Source organism: Macaca thibetana, chromosome 19, assembly GCF_024542745.1.
Source record: "Macaca thibetana thibetana isolate TM-01 chromosome 19, ASM2454274v1, whole genome shotgun sequence".
Taxonomy (NCBI): Eukaryota; Metazoa; Chordata; class Mammalia; order Primates; family Cercopithecidae; genus Macaca; species Macaca thibetana.
Window position 1 is genome coordinate 14023457 of NC_065596.1, and position 24934 is coordinate 14048390.

Sequence of the window (24934 nt, forward strand, 5' to 3'; positions counted from 1 at the left end):
CTGAGTAGCGTCGCTGCGACGGAAGGAGGAGGGGTCTGTGGCGCGCAGACGCACCTTGAACTCTTGAGAGGCGGGCTGGGGCCTAGCCAATGGGATAAGGGGGGAGGGAACGAGGTGGGGCTTCTCTCAGCCAATCGACGGGCGCGCCCTCGTTGCCGCTCTATGCCGCTCCGCCCCGGCTCGCTGGTCCCAGAAGGCGCCGGGTTTCCCAAGATGGCGGCGGACGTGTCCGTTACTCACCGGCCCCTGCTGAGCCCGAAGTCTGGGGCCGAGGTCGAAGCCGACGATGCCGCGGAGCGCCGGGCGCCCGAAGAAGAACTGCCGCCTCTAGATCCAGAAGAGATCCGGAAACGCCTGGAACACACCGAGCGCCAGTTCCGTAACCGCCGCAAGATACTGATTCGGGGCCTCCCGGGGGACGTGACCAACCAGGTATTGGAGGGGGGGGCGGTGTAGGAGCGTGGCGGGAAATACCACGGTGCGCGTGCGCGGGGGGAACCGGGCGACACCAACGCTGAGGTGCGCGGGGGTCGTTGGCGGGGGCGTCTAAGCACCGGATCCACGCGGGATCGAGAGAGACCAAGAGAGGGATGTGGGGGGCGGTGATGAAAGGGGAAACCGGCTGTGAAGTGAGGGAGGGCGTTGCTAGGGGCGACCACAGGCTTGGTCGACACCAAGTGATGGAAGGGGGCGGACAGCTTTGGTCCTGTTGGGGAATTGTGAATGGGCTGGTACATTGGACCACCAGTTGCCCCCTGCTTGGATGATGCTTTTCTCCACCCACTCTACCACAGGGTGGCGGGACCTCAAATCCATAAGTTTCAGGACTGCGGAGAGTATGCCCCTCCATCTCACGCGTTTATTCACTGCTCTCAGAGATAAATCCGGAAGTAAAAGCAGCCCCTGGTTCTCAGCCCCCAAAACCTCAGGATTAATTTGGGAAAATGGGGTCTCCTGCCACCAGCCTACAGACCTACAGGAAGGAAGTGGGGCCTGTGTTCTATGGATCCCCTCGTGGCTAATCTTCCTGCTAGGAGTGCCCTTCTCATGGGGCCAGCATGGGGAAGCGCTTCCCGATGCTCTTTGGACCCGGGGAAATGGCATCTATACTGCCCTTCCCTATGGCGGTGAAACAGGTTCTCGCTTCCTTCTGCTGAGAATCCCTGCTCTCTGGCCCACCAGCACACCTGCCACTGGCCCTCCCTGCCCATGGGTGGGCACCTGGCTAGTGGGACCCCAGGGATGTTGGGAGGGGCTGAATTTGGGGACAGATCGGGGCAGGCATCATTAAGAATGGTCAGGTTTGTTTCTGGGTCTTCCTCTCAGTGTCTGCAGTCTCTAAGCAGGAAACACATTGTTTCTCCTGCAAGATGCATAGTGTATCTGGCCCCAGCAGGCCCCAGCACTTTGCCTTCAAAGCTGGCTTGAGGCTGGGCACGGTGGCTCATCCCTTTAATCCCAGCACTTTAAGAGGCTGAGGCAAGAGGCTGTCTTGAGCCCAAGGGTTCAAGACTAACCTAGGCAGCATAGTGAAACCCCCATCTCTACAAAAAATTTTAAATAATTAGGCATGGTGGTGCGTGCCTGTAGTCCCAGCTACTCAGGAGGCTGTGGTGGGAGGATCACTTGAGCCTAGGAGATTGAGGCTGCAGTGAGCTATGATCATGCTACTGCACTCTAGCCTAGGTGACAGAACAAGTCCCTGTCTCTAAAAAAAAAAGAAAATAAATGAGCTGGCTTGCAAGAGGGCAGCCTTATCAGGAGGAGGAAATTGGGAGGCATGTGAACTTACCGAATGTGAGGCTTACTAGTAGGTGGGCTTCCCAGTCAGGTACCCATGGGTGGCCGCACTGCCCGACTGCATGGCCTCCAGCCGATCTCTTCACTTCTCCTAGCCTGGGTTTTCTCGTGTACAACATGAGTTTGTTAATAACTTCACTTACAGAGTTGTTAGAAACAGTGAATCTTGCAAAAGGAGGTTCATGGAGGTTAAATGACTTTCCTAAAGGCATACTCCTTTTTTGTTTTTTTTTTTTGTTTTTTAGATGGAGTCTCACTCTGTAGCCAGGCTAGAGTGCAGTGGCTTGATCTCTGCTCACTGCAACCTTCACCTCCCAGGTTCAAGCGATTATCCTGCCTCAGCCTTCCAAGTAGCTAGGACGACAGGTGCACTCCACTACATCCAGCTGTTGTTTTGTATTTTTAGTAGAGACGGGGTTTCACCTTGTTGGCCAGGATGGTCTGGATCTCTTGATCTCGTGATCCACCCGCCTCGGCCTCCGAAGTGCTGGAATTACAGGCGTGAGTCCGGCCTTTTTTTTTTTTTGAGACAGTGTCTCCCTTTGTTGCCCAGGCTGGAGTGCAATGGCACACTGCAACCTCTGCCTTCTGGGTTCAAGCAATTCTCCTACCTCAGTCTCCCGAGTAGCTAGGATTATAGGTGTGCGCCACCTATAACCAGTGGCGCCACCAGTAGCCACTCCTGGCTAATGTTTGTATTTTTAGTAGAGATAAGGTTTCACCATGTTGGCTGGTCTCGAACTCCTGACCTCAGGTGATCCACCCGCCTCGGCCTCCCAAAGTGCTGGGATTATAAGCATGAGCCACCCCACCCAGCCAGCTAAAGGTATACCCTTTAAGAGCATGTTGCCTGGGTAATAGCACAGTCTGCATCTAGGTTCTGAATCCCAGCTCTGCCAGGTATGAGCAGAATGACCTTGGCCAAATTACTGCATCAAGCCTCAGTTTCCTCATTAGTAAAATGGGGGGTGGTAATTGACCTGCCTTCATAGCTGGTGGCAGCTATGAGGGCGGCACCGGTTTGCCCCCTTCCATCTCCAGTAACTCCCTGTCTTTTATCTTGTATCTCCACAGGAAGTACATGACCTGCTCAGTGACTATGAGCTCAAATACTGTTTTGTGGACAAATACAAAGGGACAGGTTTGTGGGGCCATGGGGTGGGCCAGGGCAGGGAATGACCGTCCCTGAAGATGGGAGGGCTCTGGCTCACTGTCTGCTGCTCTGAACTTCAGGCCCAGTATTGCCCCCCAGGCCAAAATGGCAGGTTGCCCCAATCTGCCTGTCATCCTGTCATCTTGGGACAGCCTTCATGTTCTCCTTGAAGAACACTGGGCATTGGGCTGATTCTCTTCCTACTCCACTCGCTTGGCATTGAGCTAATTCTTGACAACGTTTGGCCGTGGGTTCATTCTCTTCCTACCCCTCTTGCCTCTTCCTTACCCAGCCAGTCACCCATGCTTGTGTGTTTTTGTTTTGTTTTGTTTTTTGTTTTTTGTTGAGATGGAGTCTTGCTCTGTCGCCAGGCTGGAGTGCAGTGGTGTGATCTTGGCTCGCTGCAACCTCTGCCTCCTGGGTTCAGCCCATTCCTCTGCCTCAGCCTCCCAAGTAGCTGGGATTATAGACATGTGCCACCACACCCGGCTAATTTTTGTATTTTTAGTAGAGACAGGGTTTCTACCTGGGTGGGTCCAGGTTAGCCAGGTGAGGAGGTGGGGCTCAGTGTTCCACGCTTAGGGAACAGCAGCTGCGAAGGCCCCTCTGGAGTGTGCCTGGTGTGGTCCGGATAGCAGTAGTGAGATGGGAGGGGAGGTCAGCGAGCCCACGCAGGCTGCACTGCACCCTGCAGCTAGAAGCCACCAGATGGATGTGGCGTGATCTGGTTATCATTTTGAACAAAGCTTCCTGTGGCCTCTGGGTGGATTGCAAATTTGGGGCAGCATGTGGCAGCAGGGTTCAGGGCACTGGTGGCCTGGAAAGGTGGCAGGGGTGGGCAGTGTAGAGTGGGGCTCTGGAGTCCAGCTGCCTGGGTTCAAGTCCAGGCTCCCCTACTTGGGCACAGGGGTGCTGCTCTGGGCCCGTTTCCTCACTGGCAAAATGTTGGTTGTGATGATTAAGTTACAACCATTTGACAGATGAGGAAACTAATACCCCCAAGCCACCTGGGGCTTGGGCTTAAATCTGGGCCTCAGTGAGCATGGGCTTAACCACTGCCCTTGGTATCATCCGAGTGACCCACGGCGTTCTTAGGACAGAGCCAGGTCCACAGTTGGTGGGCGCTGCTATGGGTGCGGGTGGACGCAGGGCTGGGAGAGGGAGTGGGCTTCGTGGAGCCTGGAGTCAATGGCAGGCGTGCTCGCCTGTGTGAGTCACCAAGGCTGGCAACTGTTCAGATCGGCAGGCACCTGAAATGCCCAGCATTTTGAAGTCCCACCTGCTTTGCAGGGTGGCAGGGTGGAGGGGCAGGCCCTCGGGGCCCGGCTGACCTCGCACTGCCCTCTTCCCACCGCAGCCTTCGTGACCCTGCTGAATGGGGAGCAGGCCGAGGCCGCAATCAACGCTTTCCACCAGAGCTGCTTACGGGAGCGCGAGCTGTCGGTGCAGCTGCAGCCCACGGATGCCCTGCTGTGCGTGGCCAACCTGCCCCCCAGCCTCACACAGCAGCAGTTCGAGGAGTTGGTGCGGCCCTTCGGCAGCCTGGAGCGCTGCTTCCTGGTCTACAGTGAGCGCACTGGCCACTCCAAGGGGTATGGCTTTGCCGAGTACATGAAGAAGGACTCGGCTGCCCGTGCCAAGTCGGACCTGCTGGGCAAGCCACTGGGACCGCGCACCCTCTACGTGCACTGGACGGATGCCGGGCAACTGACGCCTGCCCTTCTCCACTCCCGCTGCCTCTGTGTGGACCGCCTACCACCTGGCTTCAATGATGTGGACGCTCTGTGCCGGGCGCTGTCAGCTGTCCACAGCCCCACCTTCTGCCAGGTGAGCCCTGCAGAGAGCACTGGGGAGCAGGTGCCAGGCCCGGAGCACCTGAGGGAGTCTTTGGAGTCATCTGCCTTTTCTTTTTTTTTGAGACAGAGTATCACTTTGTCAACCATGCTGGAGTGCAGTGATGCAGTCTCAGTTCACTGCAACCTCCGCCTCCTGGGTTCAAGCGATTCTCCTGCCTTAACCTCCAGAGTAGCTGGGATTATAGGTGCCCCACTACCATGCCTGGATAGTTTTTATATTTTTAGTAGAGGTGGGGTTTTGCCATGTTGGCCAGGCTGATCTTGAACTCCTGGCTTCAGGTGATCCACCCACATTGGCCTCCCAACGTGCTGGGATTACAGGCGTGAGCCACCGCTCCCGGCCAGAGGATTTGCATCCCTGTGCAACTTCAGGCCTCACTGTCGCTCTGTCAGATGCAGGTGAGGCCACTCTTGTAACTGGATCTCGAGGCTTGCTCACCACTCACCTCCTCATTCGCTGGTACCTTCATCAAACCTCCCATGGGGTCCCAGACCCTGGCCAGGCATTGAGGAGGCTGCAGAGGAGCCCACAGTCTATTTGAACCTTGAGGTCAGAGACTGAGGCTTCGCTAGATCCCAGCCCCACCCTCGAGCTCGGGCCAGTCACTGGCTCTCTGATCTACAGTTTTCCTCTTCCGTAAGCAGGGACTCAATACTTGCACAATGGGTTGGCAAAACAGCCCCTTGTTCATTCAGACCACATGTGCCAGGCACTTCTGTGTGTGTGCCTCGCCCTGTGACAGGTGCAGTGGGGCGAGAATAGGCCAGACTCACTCTCTAAGAGCCCCCAGAAGGTCTTGATCCCCAGAGATCCTGAAGGGGACATTCCTCCAGCACTCACTGTGGACTCTGAGTACGTAACCTTTAGTTGCTTCATCCTGTAGCAACCCTGAGAGATAGGTATCACTCCCATTTTCAGGTGAGGATACCAAGGCACACAGGGGTCAAGTAACTTGCCCAGAGTTAAACAGCCAGGGTCTGGCAGAGCTGGGATCAGAATACCACAGCCTAGCTCCGGAGCTTGGACCACTGAGAGGAGGCCAGTGCAGAGGCTTAGAAGGGGTAGGCCTGGCCAGGCGCAGTGACTCACACCCGTAACCCCAACACTTTGGGAGGCTGAGGTGGGCGGATCCCTTGAGCCTAGGAGTTTGAGACCAGCCTAGGCAATATGGTGAAATCCTCTCTATGCAAAAATTAGACAGGCATGATGGTGCGCCTGTAGTCCCAGCTACTCCGGAGGCTGAGGTGGCAGGATCGCTTGATCCTGGGAGTCTGAGGCTGCAGTGAGCCTTGATCGCACCACAGCACAATGACACTACAGCCTGGGCAATGGAGCTAGACCCCCATCTCAAAAAAAAAAAAAAAAAGAGTCCTGGGCTCAGACCCCGAGCTCTGTGGCTTTGAGTGGGTCCCTCTCATGTAAGTGGGGTATTGGTGCCCCATTTAAACTAGGTGTCTGTTGGGAGGCAGAGGCAGGAGGATCACTCGAGTCCAGGAGTTCAAGACGAGCCTGGGCAAGATAGTGGGACACCATCTCTATATTTAAAACAAGAAACAGGCTGGGTGAGATGGCTCATGCATGTAATCCCAGCACTTTGACAGGCCGAGGCAGGTGGATCACTTGAGGTCAAGAGTTCAAGACCAGCCTGGCCAACATGGTGAAACCCTGTCTCTACTAAAAATACAAAAAAAATTAGCCAGGTGTAGTGGCACAGGGCTGTAATCACAGCTACTCAGGAGGCTGAGGCAGGAGAATCGCTTGTACCTGGGAGGCAGAGTTTGCAGTGAGCCGAGATCGCGCCACTGCACTCCAGCCTGGGTGACGGAGCAACACTCCATCTCAAAAAAACAGGCCACGCGCAGTAGCTCACGCTTATAAAGCTTTGGGAGGCTGAGACGGATCACCTAAGGTCAGCAGTTTGAGACCAGCCTGACCAACATGGAGAAACCCCATCTCTACTAAAAATACAACCAAAAAAAAAAGTAGCCAGGCATGGCGGTGTGTGCCTGTAATCTCAGCTACTTGAGAAGCTGAGACAGGAGAATTGCTTGAACCTGGGAGGCTGAGGTTGCAGTGAGTGGAGATCGTGCCACTGCACTCCAGCCTGGGCGACAGAGCGAGACTCCATCTCAAAGAAACAAAGAAACAAAAAGCTGAGTATCTATGAGCCATGGGAATCCCCTCTCTGTTTACTCATCATTCATTCATTCATTCATTCTGCCGCCTTCTCTTGGACACCTGCTACATACCAGGCCGCCTGTGCGGGCTCAGGACAGAAGATGAGTCAGCACAATGGCCTCACCTTTATTTTTATTTTTTATTATTTTTTTTTAAGACAGAATCTCACTCTGTCACCCAGTCTGGAGTACAGAGGCGCAATCTTGGCTCACTGCATCCTCCGCCTCCCGGGTTCAAGTGATTCTCCAGCCTCAGCCTCCCAAGTAGCTGGGATTACAGGCGCCCGCCACCAGACCCAATTTTTGTATTTTTAGTAGAGATGGGGTTTCGCCATGTTAGCCAGGCTGGTCTCAAACCCCTAACCTGAAGTGATCTGCTCACCTCGGCCTCCCAAAATGCTGAGATTACAGGCATGAACCACTGTGCTGGCCTGGCCTTACCTTCTTATGTGGAGATCAAAGGTCACAGGGTCATGACCAGCTACAGGTACTCTTCTAGCCTGTTTCCCCATCTCAAAATGGGGTTGTTAGTGCTTCATGATCAGATTATTGTGAACAGCTGCCCATTCATTTCTCCACTGGAACATTCACTAAATTTTTTTTTTTTTTTTTTTTTTTTTTGAGATGGAGTCTTGCCAAGGCTGGAGTGCAGTCACGTGATCTCAGCTCACTGCAAGCTCCGCCTCCCAGGTTCACACCATTCTCCTGCCTTAGCCTCCCGAGTAGCTGGGACTACAGGTGTGCGCCACCGTGCCTGGCCTTATTTTTTTTATTTTTATTTTTTTGTTGAGACAGGTTCTCACTCTAACACCCAGGCTGCAGGAGCCCAGGCTGGAGGAGTGCACTCCAGCCTTGACCTCCAGGGTTCAAGAGATCCTCCTGCCTTGGCTTCCCATATAAGCTGGAACTACAGGAATGCATCAGCATGGCCAGTTGATTTTTAAAATTTTACGTAGAGGCCGGGTGCAGTGGCTCATGCCTGTAACCCCAGATCACTTGAGGTCAGGAGTTCAAAACCAGCCTGGTCAACATGGTAAAACCCTGTCTCAAGGCCAGGCACGGTGGCTCATGCCTGTAATCCCAGCACTTTGGGAGGCCGAGGCGGGCGGATCACGAGGTCAGAGATTAAGACCATCCTGGCTAATATGGTGAAACCCTGTCTCTACTAAAAATACAAAAAAAAGTTAGCCGGGTGTGGTGGCATGTGCTTGTGGTCCCAGCTACTTGGGAGGCTGAGGCAGAAGAATCGCCTGAAACTGGGAGGCAGAGGTTGTGGTGAGCCAAGATCCCGCCACTGCACTCCAGCCTGGGTGGCAGAGTGAAACTCTGTCTCAAAAACAAACAAACAAACAAAAAACAGAAAAAAAACCCTGTCTCTACTAAGAATACAAAAAAAATTAGCCAGGCTTGGTGATGGGTGCAAAATTATGTGAAGATGGGATCTCCCTATGTTGCCCAGACTGGTCTGAAACTCCTGTGCTCAAACGATCCTCCTGCCTCGGCCTCCCAAAGTGCTGGGATTACAGATTCGAGCCACTGGGCCTGATCTCACCAAACATTTGTTGAGCATCTGATGAGTACCAGGCATTGAGGTGACGTCCTCCAAGGAGCTCACCTTTAATGTTAGGTGACCTGTTTGAATGGAGGATGGGCTTGACAGTGAGGCAGCTTGAGGTTCACACATCAGTCCCCCTGCTTAGGAATTGTGTGGCCTTGATCACTCTGTGACCCCTCTGAGTCTCTCTCTGCTCATCCCTAAGATGGGTGTGATTATGCCCGGGCACAGTGGCTCGTGCTTGTAATCCAGCACTTTGGGAGGCCAAGGCGGGCAGCTTGCTTGAGGTCAGGAGTTCGAGACCAGCCTGGTCAACATGGTGAAACCCCGTCTCTACTAAAAATACAAAAATTAGGCCGGGCGTGGTGGCTCACGCCTATAATCCCAGCACTTGGGAGGCCGAGACGGGCGGATTACGAGGTCAGGAGATCGAGACCATCCTGGCTAACACGGTGAAACCCCGTCTCTACTAAAAATACAAAAAATTAGCCTGGTGCGGTAGCGGGCGCCTGTAGTCCCAGCTACACGGGAGGCGGAGGCAGGAGAATGGCGTAAACCCGGGAGTCGGAGGTTGCAGTGAGCTGAGATCGCGCCACTCTACTCCAGCCTGGGTGACAGAGCAAGACTCCATCTCAAAAAAAAAAAAAAAAAAGGCCGGGTGTGGTGGCTCAAGCCTATAATCCCAGCACTTTGGGAGGCCGAGACGGGCGGATCACGAGGTCAGGAGATCGAGACCATCCTGGCTAACACAGTGAAACCCCGTCTCTACTAAAAAATACAAAAAACTAGCTGGGCGAGGTGGCGGGCGCCTGTAGTCCCAGCTACTCGGGAGGCTGAGGCAGGAGAATGGCATAAACCTGGGAGGCGGAGCTTGCAGTGAGCTGAGATCCGGCCACTGCACTCCAGCCTGGGCAACAGAGCGTGACTCCGTCTCAAAAAAAAAAAAAAAAAAAAAAAAGAAATTAGCTGGGCGTGGTGGTGCATGCCTGTAATCTCGGCTATGGGGAGGCTGAGGCACGAGAATCACTTGAACCCAGGAGGCGGAGGTTACAGTAAGCTGAGTTCACATCACTGCACTCCAGGGCGACAGAGCAAGACTCCATCTCAAAAAAAAAAAAAACCAAAACGATGGGTGTGGTTATGGGAGATCTGTGCCCAGACCTTGGCACAGGGCGTGGGCCAAGGCAAAGGGCTGCTACCTGCACCTTTGCTGCCCGGGCATTCAGCAAGTGCTGGGGCCCAGGCCCAGCCACTTCCCTTAGCATTGCTACCTGGCTTGGCCACTGTCTGGAACGAGAGCCCTTCCTTCCCCACCCCTTGCTGATTTTTTTTTTTTTTTTTTTTTGAGACAGAGTTTGGCTCTTGTTGCCCAGGCTGGAGTGCAATGGCGTGATCTCAGCTCACCACAACCTCCGCCTCCCAGGTTCAAGTGATTCTCTTGCTTCAGCCTCCCTAATAGCTGGGATTACAGGCATGAGCCACCATGCCCGGCTAATTTTGTATTTTTAATAGAGACAGAGTTTCTCCATGTTAGTCAGGCTGGTCCTGACCTCAGGTGATCCGCCCACCTCGGCCTCCCAAAGCGCTGGGATTACAGGCATGAGCCACCGCGCCTGGCCTCCTTTTCTTTGTTTTTAAGCAACAGGGTCTTGCTCTGTCCTTGGAGTACAGTGGCTCAATCATAGCTCACTGTAATCTTGAATTCCCGGGCTTAAGCAGTATTCCCCACTCAGCTGGGACCATAGCCCGGTACCACCACATCCTGCTGCAGCACTGTTTCTTGGGACAGCCATCACCAGTACCCTGATGTGGCTGGTCCCATGAAGGCTGTCAGCCTGGCCTTGTCTGATCCCAGCTCTAGACTGTGACCTGGACAAGGGACTGTCCCTCTCTGAGCCTGAGTTTTCCCACCTACAAAGTAAGGGCACTGACAGTGCCTGCCTTTTTTTCTTTATTTTTTTTTTTTTTTTTTTTTGAGACGGAGTCTCACTCTGTCGCCCAGGCTGGAGTGCAGTGGCCGGATGTCAGCTCACTGCAAGCTCCGCCTCCTGGGTTCACGCCATTCTTCTGCCTCAGCCTCCCGAGTAGCTGGGACTACAGGTGCCCGCCGCCTCGCCCGGCTAGTTTTTTGTATTTTTTAGTAGAGACGGGGTTTCACCGTGTTAGCCAGGATGGTCTCAATCTCTTGACCTCGTGATCCACCCGTCTTGGCCTCCCAAAGTGCTGGGATTACAGGCTTGAGCCACCGCACCCGGCTGCCTTTTTTTCTTTTCTTTTCTTTGTTTTTTTTTTTTTTTTTTTTTTTTGAGACAGAGTCTTACTCTGTCGCCCAGGCTAGAGTGCAATGGTGCGATCTCGGCTTGCTGCAACCTCTGCTTCCCATGTTGAACTGATTCTCGTGCCTCGGCCTCCCAAGTAGCTGGGATTACAGGCATGCGCCACCACGCCCAGCTAATTTTGTATTTTTAGTAGGGATGGGGTTTCACTGTGTTAGCCAGGATGGTCTCGATCTCCTGACCTCGTGATCCGCCTGCCTCAGCCTCCCAGAGTGCTGGTATTACATGTGTGAGCCACTGCGTCCGTGGCCTTGGCTTTGGTGGTGAGGCGGCTCCCAGCTCCGCCCTCCCTCCAGCTGTGTGGTCTTGAGTGCGCTGACCTCTCCGTGCCTCAGTTGCCTTCTCTGATAAATGGGTATGATGCAGCCGCCCAGGGTCATTGGGAAGATCAGATGAGCTGATGCAGGAACGAGGCGCAGGGCAGTGAAGGCCTGGTGTGGAATTCACCCTCATGGGGAAGCAGAGTCTGGTTACGGTTGTCGCTTCCCGGGGTGGTGCAGTCACTGCTGCCCGGGTGCTCATGACTGCCTGCTTTCCTCCGGCAGCTGGCGTGCGGCCAGGATGGGCAGCTGAAGGGTTTCGCGGTGCTGGAGTATGAGACGGCTGAGATGGCGGAGGAGGCACAGCAGCAGGCGGACGGTCTGGCCCTGGGGGGCAGCCACCTGCGAGTCTCCTTCTGCGCCCCTGGGCCCCCCGGCCGCAGTATGCTGGCCGCTCTCATCGCTGCCCAGGCCACGGTGAGCCTGTGTGGGCAGGGGTGGAGGGGTGGGGATGGGAGCCCCATGGGGATATCAGGGCCCCGGCGGCGCTCTGAGCTGCTCTGTTCCTGCAGGCCCTCAATCGGGGGAAGGGACTCCTCCCTGAGCCCAACATCCTGCAGCTGCTCAACAACCTGGGCCCGTCTGCCTCCCTCCAGCTGCTGCTCAACCCCCTGCTCCACGGCAGTGCGGGGGGGAAGCAGGGTAAGGTGGGGCTGGGCAGGGGCCCCCACTGTGCAGAACGGGCTGCAGCACTGTCTCCGGCACTCCCCGAAACTGCTCATCTTGGCCACAGTGACAGGAGCCCAGGAGTAGGGCTGAGGGGGAGTGTGGAGTCATAGGGGGAGCTGCTGTTGTCCACAACTGGGGGCTGCGACCAGGGCCACACAGCGGCCTGCAGTGAGCTGGGGTGCTGGCAAGAGGGGGTGGACTTCACTGGACTAGCCTCTGCTCCTTCTAGGCCCTTCCTTTGGGCAAGTCCACTGCCCACCCCCCAGCCCTAGAGCATCAGTTTCCTGCCCCTTCAACGGGTTCAGGGCTGTGTTTCATGAGGCGGGGCAGGGAGGACACAGGGACCCCCACCCATCCTCCTATGTCTCCCTGCAGGCCTCCTGGGTGCTCCCCCCGCCATGCCGCTGCTCAGTGGGCCAGCCCTGTCCACGGCGCTGCTGCAGCTCGCCCTGCAGACCCAAGGCCAGAAGGTAACACACACGTCCCCCTCACCCACCGCTCTATAGCCCCTCCTTGCTCTTTTCAACACAGCTGGCGCAATTGGTGGGTTGGGGGGACCTCTGGCTGTGCCCTGGGGGCCCAGAACCCAGGTGAGGCCGACTCCCCCCAACCCCTGCCTTTCCCACCCACATCCCCATCCCCCTCTGGCAATCGCTCATGACAGGGTTTGCCGTCTTTCCCTCCATTCTGGAGAGGGCCCCTGGACTTGGTGCCTGGGGTGGGGTGAGGGGACCTGGACACGCCCATTTACAGCCTGAAACTGGGTGTGGGCTGGGAGCACGGCTGCTGGGCACCACTTTGTGAATAGACTGCTCGGAAGCTCCCCTGTGGAAGAGGCACCTGGGGAAGAAACTCCAGGTCTATCCCCTCAGTGCGCACGCACATACACGCACACACACAACTCACACCTAGAAACACAGGTACACATACAGACTCACACATACAAAGATGCAGATATACACACACAGAGACAGACACAGACATAAGTCAAAGACACACATAGACACACAGAGAGACATAAGACAGACTCACGCACGCAGAAACAAAGACATATATGCGCGCGTGCGCACACGCACACACACAGACGTACACCCATGCTCCGCCCTGTCTGGTGTGGTTCCCTGGATTCTAAGTCAGTAGTGTCAGTGTATCTGTCTGGTGGTAACTGACAGAGTACGTGAGCCTGTGGGTCTGACCTTCTGTGACTAAAAGTGGCTGTAACACTGTATGGCTGTCCCACTCCATGTGGCTGCAGTTGATACTGTGCTGTAATCACTGGCCAGGGAACTGGGGCCTGGCGCTCAGGACACCCTCGGTCACCATGGCTGATGGGACGAATGATGGGGTTGGAGTGTGGCGGGCACTGGGGAACCCCATGCCTGTCTGCCCAGGACCAACCGAGCCCTGGGGTCAGGGTGTGTCTGCCAAGACTCTGGGCCACACCTGTCTGCTTCCCTGGGCCACCCTGCCGCCATCTGCAACTGTCTGCTCTGTCCCTAGAAGCCCGGCATCCTGGGAGACTCACCCCTGGGCGCCCTCCAGCCTGGGGCCCAGCCGGCCAACCCCCTCCTGGGGGAGCTGCCTGCAGGTAACGCAGACCCCGCCCACACGGTGTCCCCCAGCCACTTCCGCTTCCTTCCTTGCTACGTGGCCTTGGACGAGTGACCCAACCTCTGTGGGTCCCCGCGCCCTGGTCCATCAGTTGGGTGTCTCCCCCAGGGCCCAGGCATGAGCTCTGCTCAGTGGCCAGCATGGATTTGTCTCTTGACCACTGGGCCCTGGTCCAGGTGGGAGCTGGAGGGCCCTGGGGAGAGGGGTCCTCTGAGCCTGGGCCCCTGAAATCCTCCTTCCCTCCCTAGGAGGGGGCCTGCCCCCGGAGCTGCCGCCCCGGCGAGGAAAGCCACCACCCCTGCTGCCATCCGTGCTTGGCCCTGCTGGGGGTGACCGGGAGGCCCTGGGCTTGGGTCCCCCAGCGGCCCAGCTCACTCCTCCCCCCGCCCCTGTGGGGCTCCGAGGCTCTGGCCTCAGAGGCCTCCAGAAAGACAGTGGGCCTCTGCCGACGCCCCCTGGGGTAAGGCCCTGCCCTGCGCGCGGCACCACACCAGCCTCCTGTTCCACAGAGTCCCCTTTCCTGGGGGCCCTCGTGAATCTGGCCCTCCTGCTGCAGGTCTCACTGCTGGGGGAGCCCCCCAAGGACTACCGGATTCCCCTGAATCCCTACCTGAACCTACACAGCCTGCTCCCGGCCAGCAACCTGGCGGGTAAGGAGGCCCGGGCCTGGGGAGGCGCCGGGAGAAGCCGCCGCCCAGCTGAGGGCCCCCCACCTAACCCCCCAGCCCCTGGAGGTGGCAGCAGCAGCAGCAAAGCCTTCCAGCTCAAGTCCCGCCTGCTCAGCCCCCTCAGCAGCGCCCGCCTGCCCCCCGAACCAGGGCTATCTGACAGCTACGGCTTCGACTACCCCTCGGTGAGTGCCTGGCTGCAGCTCTCTGTCCCCTGAGGCCAAATCATTCTCCAAACTGATATTTCTCTAGGATGGACTATGCCAGGCCATGTGCTAGGGAGGCGACAGGGAACGTGCCGGATATGGTCTCTGCTTTTTTTTCTTTTTTTTTTAGAGACGATCGCCCTATGTTGCCTTGGCTGGAGGGCAGTGGTGCTATCATAGCTCACTGCAGCCTCAACCTCCTGGGCTCAAGCGATTCTCACACCTCAGCCTCCTGAGGAGCTGGGACCATAGACATGCACCACCATGCCCAACTAATTTTTAAATTTTTGGTAGAGACGGAGTCTTATTGTGTTGTCCAGGCTGGTCTCAAACTCCTGACCTCAAGTGAGCCGCCCACCTCAGCCTCCCAAAGTGCTGGGATTACAGGCAAGAGCCACCACGCCCAGCCTCATGCCCTTAAAGTTTCCTGTCTCTCTGCACATCACCCCCTGCTTCCCGGTCCACCTGCCTGTCTGTCCATTCCCAAGACCTGGAGGATCTTGTGTCTCAGTCTGTCTGTCATCCTGATTCTGTCTGTCTGTCTCTCCCAAGAGGACTTAGGCCACACTGTCTCTCCTCAGAGACAGGGCTTACCTTTTCTGTCCCTCTCTCTCACCTTTGATTCCTGTTTGTGCTCCTGGAGATTTGGTCCTTCTATGACGCCAAACTCCTTGGCAGGTCAGAAATTACAAACTGGGCCAGGTGCGGTGGCTCACACCTGTATTCCCAGCACTTTGGGAGGCCGAGGCGGGCGGATCACCTGAGGTTGGGAGTTCAAGACCAGCCTGACCAACATGGAGAAACCCTGTCTCTACTAAAAATATAAAATTAGCTGGGCGTGGTGGCACATGCCTGTAATCCCAGCTACTAGGGAGGCTGAGGCAGGAGAATTGCTTGAACCCGGGAGGCGGAGGTTGCGGTGAGCCGAGATCGCGCCATTGCACTCCAGCCTGGGCAACAAGAGCAAAACTCTATCTCAAAAAAAAAAAAAAAATAAAATAAATTGCAAACTGGCCGCCCATAGGTCACCTGGGTGATGTTTGGCCCCCTCTGGATTTCAAACAAATAACAACGGAAATTAACGCCCCCTCTGAATTTCAAACAAATAACAACGGAAATTAACGCCAACACAGGAAAACTGCAAGAGTCCACATACCTGGAATTCCCAGCTTGCCTGGGAAACTCCAAACACTTAGACCCATGGGGGGCACCCCTTTCACAGCAGCCATCCCTGGGGCCAAGCTGCATCCAGCCCCAAATTTGCCTCTTCCTGGTCCCAGAGTGGTGGGGGCTGTCTTCCCTGATGACAGCTCTGCCAGCGGAGTTCAGCCAGGGGTGAGGCTGGGACAGACTCCAACCCATTGTGCTTCTCCCACTTTGATTCAGGACGTGGGACCACGGCGGCTCTTCTCCCACCCACGGGAACCAGCCCTTGGGCCTCACGGACCCAGTCGACACAAGGTGAGAGCCACCTGGTATGGTGTGTGTAGCAATCAGCTTTTACTATATGACAGGCTGTGCCATGACTTAGTAGCCTAGAATAGCAGACCTTGTATTTTGTGTGTTCTTTGTGGGGTTTTTCTGAGACAGGATCTCACTGTGTTGCCCAGGCTGGAGTGCAGTGGCTCCATCATAGCTCACTGCGGCCTCAAACTCCTGGGCTCAAGCGATCCTCCTACCTCAGCCTCCTGAGTAGCTGGGACCATAGGCACTCACCACCATGATGGTTAATTTTTGTACTTTTTGTGGAGACGAAGTCTCCCTATGTTGCCCAGGCTGGTCCAGACCTCCTAGGCCCAAGCAATCCTCCCACCTTGGCCTCCAAAAGTGCTAGGATCCCAGGCATGAGCCACGGTGCCATGCCAGGCATTGTATTACTTCTTGCTACTCTGTGGGGCAGTGGGCGGTCCCTGGCACTCACCTGGGCCTCAGTGAGCTACGTGGCCTCACATATTTGGCGTCCATAAGCTGGAACAGTTTCTCTGTGTCCCTTCGTGCAGTGATGATCCCCGGGTTCCTGGAGGAGGAAGAGGAGGCGGGTACCCACGTGCCAGCTCTCCTCAGTCCTATTAGTCAAAGCTAGTCTTTGCAAAACCCAGAATTGCTGGGCATGGTGGCTCACGCCTGTAATCCCAGCACTTTGGGAGGCTGAGGCGGGTGGATCACCTGAGGTCACGAGTTTGAGACCAGTCTGACCAACATGGAGAAACCCCATCTCTACTGAAATACAAAAAATTAGCTGGGCGTGGTGGCACATGCCTGTAATCCCAGCTACTTGGGAGACTGAGGCAGAAGAATCGCTTGAACCTGAGAGGCAGAGGTTGCAGTGAGCGAGATCATGCCATTGTACTGCAGCCTGGGCAACAAGAGCGAAACTCCATCTCAAAAAAAAAAAAAAAAAGCCCAGAATCATTTTGGAGGATCATATACACAGGGCTGGGTACTACAATTGTCTGCTTCACTCCACCGACCCTTCTTCCGCAGATGTCCCCCCCGCCCAGTGGCTTCGGTGAACGGAGCAGCGGTGGGAGTGGCGGGGGCCCCCTCTCTCACTTCTATTCAGGCTCGCCCACTTCCTACTTCACCAGCGGCCTGCAGGCTGGCCTCAAGCAGAGCCACCTCAGCAAGGTGAGGAGCCTCTCTGGCTGAACACAGGCATCCTGGGACAGCTACGATTCGGGGGTGCTTGCCACCGGGGCTCTGTGACCCTCGGTACCCAGGCCAAAGCTGGGGTGGTGGCAGGGGTCGGTCTTGCTCAGGGTGGAGTAGCAACAGCCTGTTGTCCTCTATCCACCCTGTGCATCAAGCACCTAGCACTGCTAGCCTTCCAGGCTTTCTGTCACTTCCTCCCTCTACAGCCCAGGCTGTGGGTGCTACTTGGCCCCATTTGACAGATGAGAAAACCGAGGCTCAAATAAAATGGAGCAATTGGCCCCCAGGTCTCATGGCTAGAAAGTAGCAGAAGCAAGATTTGAACCTGAAACCTGAAACCCTTTGCCTGCGGGGACAGGGAGGGCGGGGAGGGCGCGGGCGCCGGGCGGGAGGGGTGCTTCCTCTGGCCCCCAGGGAGTAACCTGTTCCACCTCTCCATTTCTTCCAGGCGATCGGCTCTTCCCCACTGGGCTCCGGAGAAGGGCTCCTGGGCCTCGGCCCAGGGCCTAATGGTCATAGCCACCTGCTGAAGGTACGGGCAGGGGGTGGGGACATGCAGGGCTGGGGAGCCCCGGCCCCCCAGCGGCCCCTGACCTGCCCCGCCCTGCCCTCTGTCTCCAGACCCCACTGGGCGGCCAGAAACGCAGCTTTGCCCACCTACTGCCCTCGCCCGAGCCCAGCCCAGAAGGCAGCTATGTGGGCCAGCACTCCCAGGGCCTCGGCGGCCACTACGCAGACTCCTATCTGAAGCGGAAGAGGATTTTCTAAGTGGCTGGTGCCAGAGATAACTCAAGGGCCTGCACCAAATCGCTTTTGGGTTTTCTGGTGTTTTGTTTTGTGTTTTTTTAAACCATTTTCTCTCTTTCGGTAATAGAAAAATCTCTGAAAGACTTTACTGACCAATCAGCTGGAGCCCCAGGAGCCCAAGGGGTGTGGGGGAGTCTGGAGGCCTCATTGCACCTCTGGCTTGCTCCCCACACCGAAACCCTGCAGCCTTAAGAGAGAGGGGCCCCGGCCTGCTCTCCCTCCCTCCCCCCATCTCCTCTTCCGATGTGCCCGTCTCTCCGGAGCCCTCCTGCCTCGTTGATCCTGTAATTTTGGCCTTTCGAGTGCCTTGGAGGTTTCCCTGACCTCCCGTGAGGATACAGAGACTGTCTCCTTTTTTTTAACTTTGACAACTGACTTCTGTTTCCTTTTCTAATTTTTATTTTTAAAACCACCGCGGACAACCCCCAGCTGTGATTCCTTCAAGGTCCGGCCTGTCCGGGCCACCATTCCACACTTTGCAGTTTGAAACAGCTCTTTTTCCCACATCTGCTGCAGGCATGGCTGTCTCCTGCCCCTGCCTGCCCATCTGGCCAATATCCCAGCCCCGGGGCCCGGGGTCCCTGCCGCAGCCCCCTCCCCTTCTGATGCCTTAAAAGCTGGGCCCCAGGCCCTGCTGGCCAGAGCCACAGATGCCAAGCTCTGGGAGCTTGACTATGGACCAAACAGCTCTGGCCTAGGGATTGGGCCACCCTACCTAGGATCTCCACCCTGGGGACAGTACAAGGGCAAAGCCTTCATCTTGGCTAACCAGCCCCACCACCCCCTCCTGCCTGGGCCTCAGTGCAGAGATGGGCTTTCTCTGCCAATCCCCTGCTGTCTGTCTGTGGGAGTCGGACGTTGTGCCCATCTCCCAGAGCCTCTGCTGTCACTCCCTTGTTGAAGATGAATTCTTGAATTCTGCCTGCCCACCCCAGGCCAGATCCCCGGAGCTGGCCTCCTTTCAGCCCAGGGCCAGAAACCAGCACTCCATGAAGATAAGCTCTGGGCCCGCACACCAGCAGGACCTGTCGACCTGAGGTGACCCTGGGCCTTGCCCCCAGCCAACTGGGCCACTAGCTTCCCTCCCTTGACTCTGGGGGTCCACATCCACTCCAAGGGGACTATTCCCCCGGACCCCACCCCAATCTCCCCACACGGACCTTTGCTGAATTAAAGTTTGTAAGTAAATGGTTTTAAAGAAATCAGAGTTGGCTGGTTCTTGGGACAAACAGTGGGCCTGAGTGGGAGGTCTGGGATGGCCCCGCGGGTATACCTGAGCTGGATCCCGCCCTGCTCTTCCCTCCTTGTCACCGCAGGCCCTAAGCAAACATCTGCGCTTCTGTTCCAGTGATTACGGGCCCTTACCTCGCGTCCCTGGCGCGGCGCATGCTCAGTCGGTGGGTCACGTGATGCACGTCATGGCTGCCTCCATGACCCGGGGCGGCGTGAGTGCCAGGGTTCTGCTTCAGACTGCAAGGGGCACCTGGTGGAACCGAACTGGGGGCACTTCGGGGTCGGGGGAGGGGGTGGCGCCGGGGACAACCAGAAAGTTTCAAGCGACAGGTACCTGAGGCGCCCGGGGCGGGCAGCGTTAACCCGTCAGATGCCGGCGGGGCGGGGCTCTGCGCAGCCGCTCACTCAACCGTGTTTTCCAGGCTCGCGCTCGGCGGGAGAGGAGGAGACCGGCGGCCCCGAGCAGCCCGGGGACGTGTGAGTGCAGGGGGCCAAGTCCCCCATTCCTCATCCCACGGAATTCCTCTGGTCCCCATCTTGCCCTGTAGCTTCATCTCGCGGTCCCCCTTCTGCTTTGCCCTATTCAGCACCTGTGCGTCAAGCCTCAGTCCCTACTTCCTAACCCCAGATTCTACCCGGGCCCTGAGCCCATCATCCAGTTCGGCATTCGCACCTCCATCTGTCCCCAGGGTGAACGTGGTGTTCGTAGACCGCTCAGGCCAGCGGATCCCAGTGAGCGGCAGAGTCGGAGACAATGTTCTCCATCTGGCACAGCGCCACGGGGTGGACCTGGAAGGTAGGAACTGGGCACAGGGAGTTAAGGAGGTCCTTATCCATTTGTCCAAAACAAAAACAAAAACAAAAACAAACCAGGTGTGTCTCTTCATGAGTTTTCCCACCAAATATGGACTAAAATCCAAACCCCTTACCACGGCCTCATCTGTTGCCAAGCTCTTATTTATTAAGCATTTATTAGAGATCACTAGGACTCCTGACTCCCAGGATTTTGTGTTCTCTTCCCCCTTCCTCCCTGTATTCTAGCCACATTGGCTTTCTTTTTGTTGTTGTTTTGAGATGGAGTTTCACTCTTGTTGCCCAGGCTGGAGTGCAATGGCTTACTGCACCTCAGCTCACTGCAACCTCCACCTCGCGGGTTCAAGCGATTCTCCTGCACCACCTGCCAGACTAGCTGGGATTACAGGCGCCCACCACCAAGCCCAGCTAAGTTTTGTATTTTTAGTAGAGACAGGGTTTCACCACGTTAGCCAGGCTGGTCTCAAACTCCTGACAGGCAATCTACCCGCTCAGCCTCCTGAAATGCTGGGATTACAGGCGTGAGCCACCACACCCAGCCCACACTGGCTTTCTTGTGGTTCCTCAAATAGTCCAGCTCATTCCTTCCTGCCTCGGGTCCACTGCATTTGCTGTTCCCTCTGTCTGAAGTGCTTGCCCAGCAAACATTCTGGCTCTTTCTCATCCTTCAGACCTCAATGTAAATGTCATGTCCCTAACAATCCCATTCCCCTCAGCCCAGCTGAAGTACCCATGCGCTAGTTACTCTGTCTCATCAGTGTGATATGATATATAGCACTTCTCACTTTTTTGTCTTTTCAAGAGACACAGCCTTGCTGTGTTGCCAATGCCGGAGTGCCATGATGCAATCATACGTCACTGCAGCGTTGAACTCCTGGGTTCAAGTGATCCTCCCACCTCAGCCTCCCAAGTAGCTGGGATTATAGGCACAAGCCACGATGCCAGGCTGTTTTGTTTCCTACTTTGTCATCTGTCCCCCAGTGAGACTGGAGACCCATGTTCTTATTCATGCTTATCTGTTGCCTTGTCTGTCAGGATGTAACAGGTGTTTGATAATTTGTTGAGAGAAAAATAATAATAGAAATTTCTTGTCCAGGCGCAGTGGCTCACGCTTGTAATCCCAACACTTTCGGAGGCCGAGGCAGGTGAATCACTTGAGGACAGGAGTTTGAGACCAGCCTGGCCAACATGGTGAAACCTTGTCTCTACAAGAAACACAAAAATTAGCGGGGTGTGGTGGCACATGCATATAATCCCAGCTACTTGGGAGGCTGAGGCACAAGAATCACTTGAACTTGGGAGGCAGAGGTTGCAGTGAGCCAAGATGGCACCACTGTACTCCAGGCTGGATGGCAGAGCGAGACTGTCTCAAAAGAAAAAAAATATATATATATATATATCTTTAACTATGTTAATACATATTCACTGACTGAATCTTCATGACAACTTGAGTAGTAGAGACTGTTATTCCATATTATAGATGAGGAAACTAAACCCCAGGTTAAGTAGACCTGGTCTAAGGTCAAGTGAGTGACAATACTAGACTCACCAGTCCATTTTAGCCACTAATCTGTGTTGCCTTTTTATGAATACCTACTGCTCGTCAGGCAGCAATATACAAAACACATAAGGCCTCTGTCATTTCACACCCATTTCGGCCTAATAGGGACAATAATCCCACAGGTAAATATATAATTATGTCATGAGTAACTTGGGAAGGGTTGTCTGGAAGAAAACATACAGGGTTTGCTTTTGGAATGAATATATCAGGGATCCTGATTTTATCATTAAAGGGGAAGATATGTTGGGAGGGGTTATGAAAGGCCTACGTCAAGTTCTGTTCTGGAATCCAGTAGCCAGTAGTCTAGGACAGAGATTGGAATGTGAAATAGATTTGCTTTTTTTTGAGACAGAGTCTCGCTCTGTCACCCAGGCTGGAGTGCAGTGGCCAGATTTCAGTTCACTGCAAGCTCTGCCTCCCGGGTTTACGCCATTGTCCTGCCTCAGCCTCCTGAGTAGCTGGGACTACAGGCGCCCGCCACCACGCCCAGCTAGTTTTTTTTTTTTTTTTTTTTAGTAGAGATGGGGTTTCACCATGTTAGCCAGGATGGTCTCGATCTCCTGACCTCGTGATCCGCCCGTCTCGGCCTCCCAAAGTGTTGGGATTACAAGCTTGAGCCACCACGCCCGGCCTGATTTGTTTATTTATTTATTTATTTGAGACAGAGTCTCGTTCTATCACCCAGGCTGGAGTGCAATGGCGTGATCTTGGCTTACTGCAACCTCCCCCTCCCGGGTTCAAGTGATTCTCTTGCCTTAGCCTCCCGAGTAGCTGGGATTACAGGCGCCCGCCACCATGCCCAGCTAAATTTTTGTTTTTTTTTTTTGAGACGGAGTCTCGCTCTGTCGCCCAGGCTGGAGTGCAGTGGTTGGATCTCACCTCACTGCAAGCTCTGCCTCTCGGGTTTACGCCATTCTCCTGCCTCAGCCTCCCGAGTAGCTGGGACTACAGGCGCCCGCCACCTCGCCCAGCTAGTTTTTTGTATTTTTTAGTAGAGACGGGGTTTCACCGGGTTAGCCAGGATGCTCTCGATCTCCTGACCTCGTGATCTGCCCGTCTCGGCCTCCCAAAGTGCTGGGATTACAGGCTTGAGCCACCGCGCCCGGCCAATTTTTGTATTTTTAATAGAGATGAGGTTTCACCATGTTGGCCAGGGTGGTCTCAAACTCCTGACCACAGTTGATCTACCTGCCTTGGCCTCCCAAAGTGCTGGGATTACAGACATGAGCCACTGCGCTGGGCCAGTAGAGGTCAGTGGCCTGGCAAGGTGTGGTGGCTCACGCCTGTAATCGCAGCACTTTGGGAGGCCGAGGCGAGCGGATCACGACATCAGGAGATCAAGACCATCCTGGCTAACAGGGTGAAACCCCTTCTCTACTAAAAATACAAAAACAAAATTAGCCAGGCATGATGGCGGCCGCCTGTAGTCCCAGCTACTCTGGGAGGCTGAGGCAGGAGAATGGCGTGAATCTGGAGAGAGAATGACGTGAGGCAGAGCTTGCAGTAAGCTGAGATCACGCTACTGCACTTCAGCCTGGGCAACAGAGCAGGATTCCATCTCTTAAAAAAAAATAACAGGCAGGGTACAGTGGCTCCTGCCTGTAATCGCAGCACCTTGGGAGGCTGAGGCGGGCAGATCACGAGGTCAGGAGATTGAGACCATCCTGGCTAACATGGTGAAACCCCGTCTCTCCAAAAAAAAAAAAAAAAAAAATTATAAAGGAAAACAAAGGAATGGTCGGGCATGGTGGCTCACACCTGTAATCCCAGCACTCTGGGAGGCCAAGGCAGGTGGATCACAAGGTCAATAGATTGAGACCATCCTGGCCAACATGGTGAACCCTTGTCTCTACTAAAAATACAAAAATTAGCCGGGCATGGTGGCACGTGCCTGTAATCTCAGCTACTCAGGAGGCTGAGGCAGGAGAATGGCTTGAACCTGGGAGGTGGAGGTTGCAGTGAGCCAAGATAACACCATTGCACTCCAGCCTGGGCAAGGAGAGTGAAACTCCGCCTCAAAAAAACACAAAAAGAAAAGCAAAAAAAAATTAGCCAGGTGTGGTGGTGTGCACCTGTAGTCCCAGCTACTTGGGAGGCTTGGGTGGGAGTATCACTTAAGTCAGGAGTTGGAGGCAGTAAGCTATGACTGAGCCACGGCACTCCAGGCCGGACAACAGAGTGAGACCCTGTCTCAAAAAAAAAAAAAATCTAATCCCTCTTTCCTTCCCCCACCACACTGACTGCTGAGTCAGCTGGTCCATCCTCCAAGAGCAGCGGAGAGGTGGGGACACATTTGCCCAGCACCGTGATAGGGTCACAGCAAGGGCTCACAGGCTGCAGGGAGCCTGCCTGGACTTTCCCCTCTTAGCTACCTGGCAACCTCGTCCATGCCCTTTAATGGTTCTGCATCTCAGCCTGCTGGGGAGTCCCTGGGAAATGGGGCCTCCCGGATGTCCCTTTGTAAACCCTACACACTGGGGAACAGCCAGCTAAGGACACTGAGGACATGACACCGTGCCTGGTGCACACCGTGGGGCTGCAGGCCCGGGAGGGAGATGTGAGGCACGTGGTGGAGGAGAGATCTACTCTTCTACGCCCTTCGCAGAGCGGCCCCTTCCTGACTCTGCCACTCACCTGCGCCCACTTCACTTCCCGCCCCTAGGGGCCTGTGAAGCCTCCCTGGCCTGCTCCACCTGCCACGTGTACGTGAGTGAAGACCACCTGGATCTCCTGCCTCCGCCCGAGGAGAGGTGAGTGGGGTAGCCCTGCCTAGCCGGGAGCTTCACCCTGAAGCACTGAACAGCCCCCACCATCCTCCCCACTTCAGCTCCTGGAAGGGGAGCTGCCTCCCCGCACACTACCCCCTGCGCTCAGTCAGCTTCCTCCCTCCCCTGCCTCTGGCCCCTCACCCACCCAGCTAGCCTGCCCTTGGCTAACACTGCCCGTGTCGCCACCCCAGGGAAGACGACATGCTAGACATGGCCCCCCTCCTCCAGGAGAACTCGCGGCTGGGCTGCCAGATCGTGCTGACGCCGGAGCTGGAAGGAGCGGAATTCACCCTGCCCAAGATCACCAGGAACTTCTACGTGGATGGCCACGTCCCCAAGCCCCACTGACGTGGACACCTGGACTGTTAAACATTGCCATGACCCCAGGGCCCAGACTGAGGGAATAGCCAAGTGCCAGCCCTGCCCAGGGAGCGGACAGGCCCGGGAGAGACGTGGAAGCCCCTGCGAATGACAACACCCCTGCTTGGGAGAGATTCCCGTGTCCAGGCTCCGGCAGGGACCAGGCCCCTAGTGGGGTGGCCGTCCCCTAACCCCTGAGAATCGGTGTGAGTAGGAGTGGACTCAGATTGGAGCTGCAATAAATCAGTATCACAGGCTCCAGCATGATGAGTGTCCTTGGGGGACAGATCTGGGGTCTACACGTGGCTCACACCTGTAATCCCAGCACTTTGGGAGGCCAAGATGGGAGAATCACTTGAGGCCAGGAGCTTAAGACCATCCTGGGCAA

At 55.6% G+C, this 24934-nt stretch overlaps 2 protein-coding genes across 4 annotated transcripts; both read left to right on the forward strand.

The window, feature by feature from the left end:
• The first annotated feature begins 89 nt into the window (after nt 1-89).
• RAVER1 (ribonucleoprotein, PTB binding 1) lies at nt 90-19013 on the forward strand. Of its 2 annotated transcripts, XM_050770208.1 has the most exons (14): nt 90-432; nt 2875-2941; nt 4311-4780; nt 11424-11615; nt 11711-11840; nt 12243-12337; nt 13368-13455; nt 13727-13938; nt 14035-14128; nt 14204-14331; nt 15739-15813; nt 16837-16980; nt 17453-17536; nt 17626-19013. In XM_050770208.1, exons 1-14 carry the CDS (start codon nt 163-165, stop codon nt 17770-17772), a joined length of 2196 nt encoding a protein of 731 aa, XP_050626165.1. In that variant the 5' UTR covers nt 90-162; the 3' UTR covers nt 17773-19013. The 2 variants fall into 2 exon arrangements, with proteins under 2 accessions (XP_050626165.1, XP_050626164.1); XM_050770207.1 differs by having other exon boundaries at nt 14035-14331.
• Nucleotides 19014-19207: 194 nt separating this feature from the next.
• Nucleotides 19208-24802, forward strand: FDX2 (ferredoxin 2). Of its 2 annotated transcripts, none has more exons than XM_050770870.1 (5): nt 19208-19374; nt 19467-19521; nt 19734-19840; nt 24081-24168; nt 24378-24802. In XM_050770870.1, the coding sequence occupies exons 1-5, from the start codon at nt 19221-19223 to the stop codon at nt 24532-24534; spliced, it is 561 nt and encodes a 186-aa protein (XP_050626827.1). In that variant the 5' UTR covers nt 19208-19220; the 3' UTR covers nt 24535-24802. The 2 variants fall into 2 exon arrangements, with proteins under 2 accessions (XP_050626827.1, XP_050626828.1); XM_050770871.1 differs by having other exon boundaries at nt 24415-24802.
• Nucleotides 24803-24934: the final 132 nt, after the last annotated feature.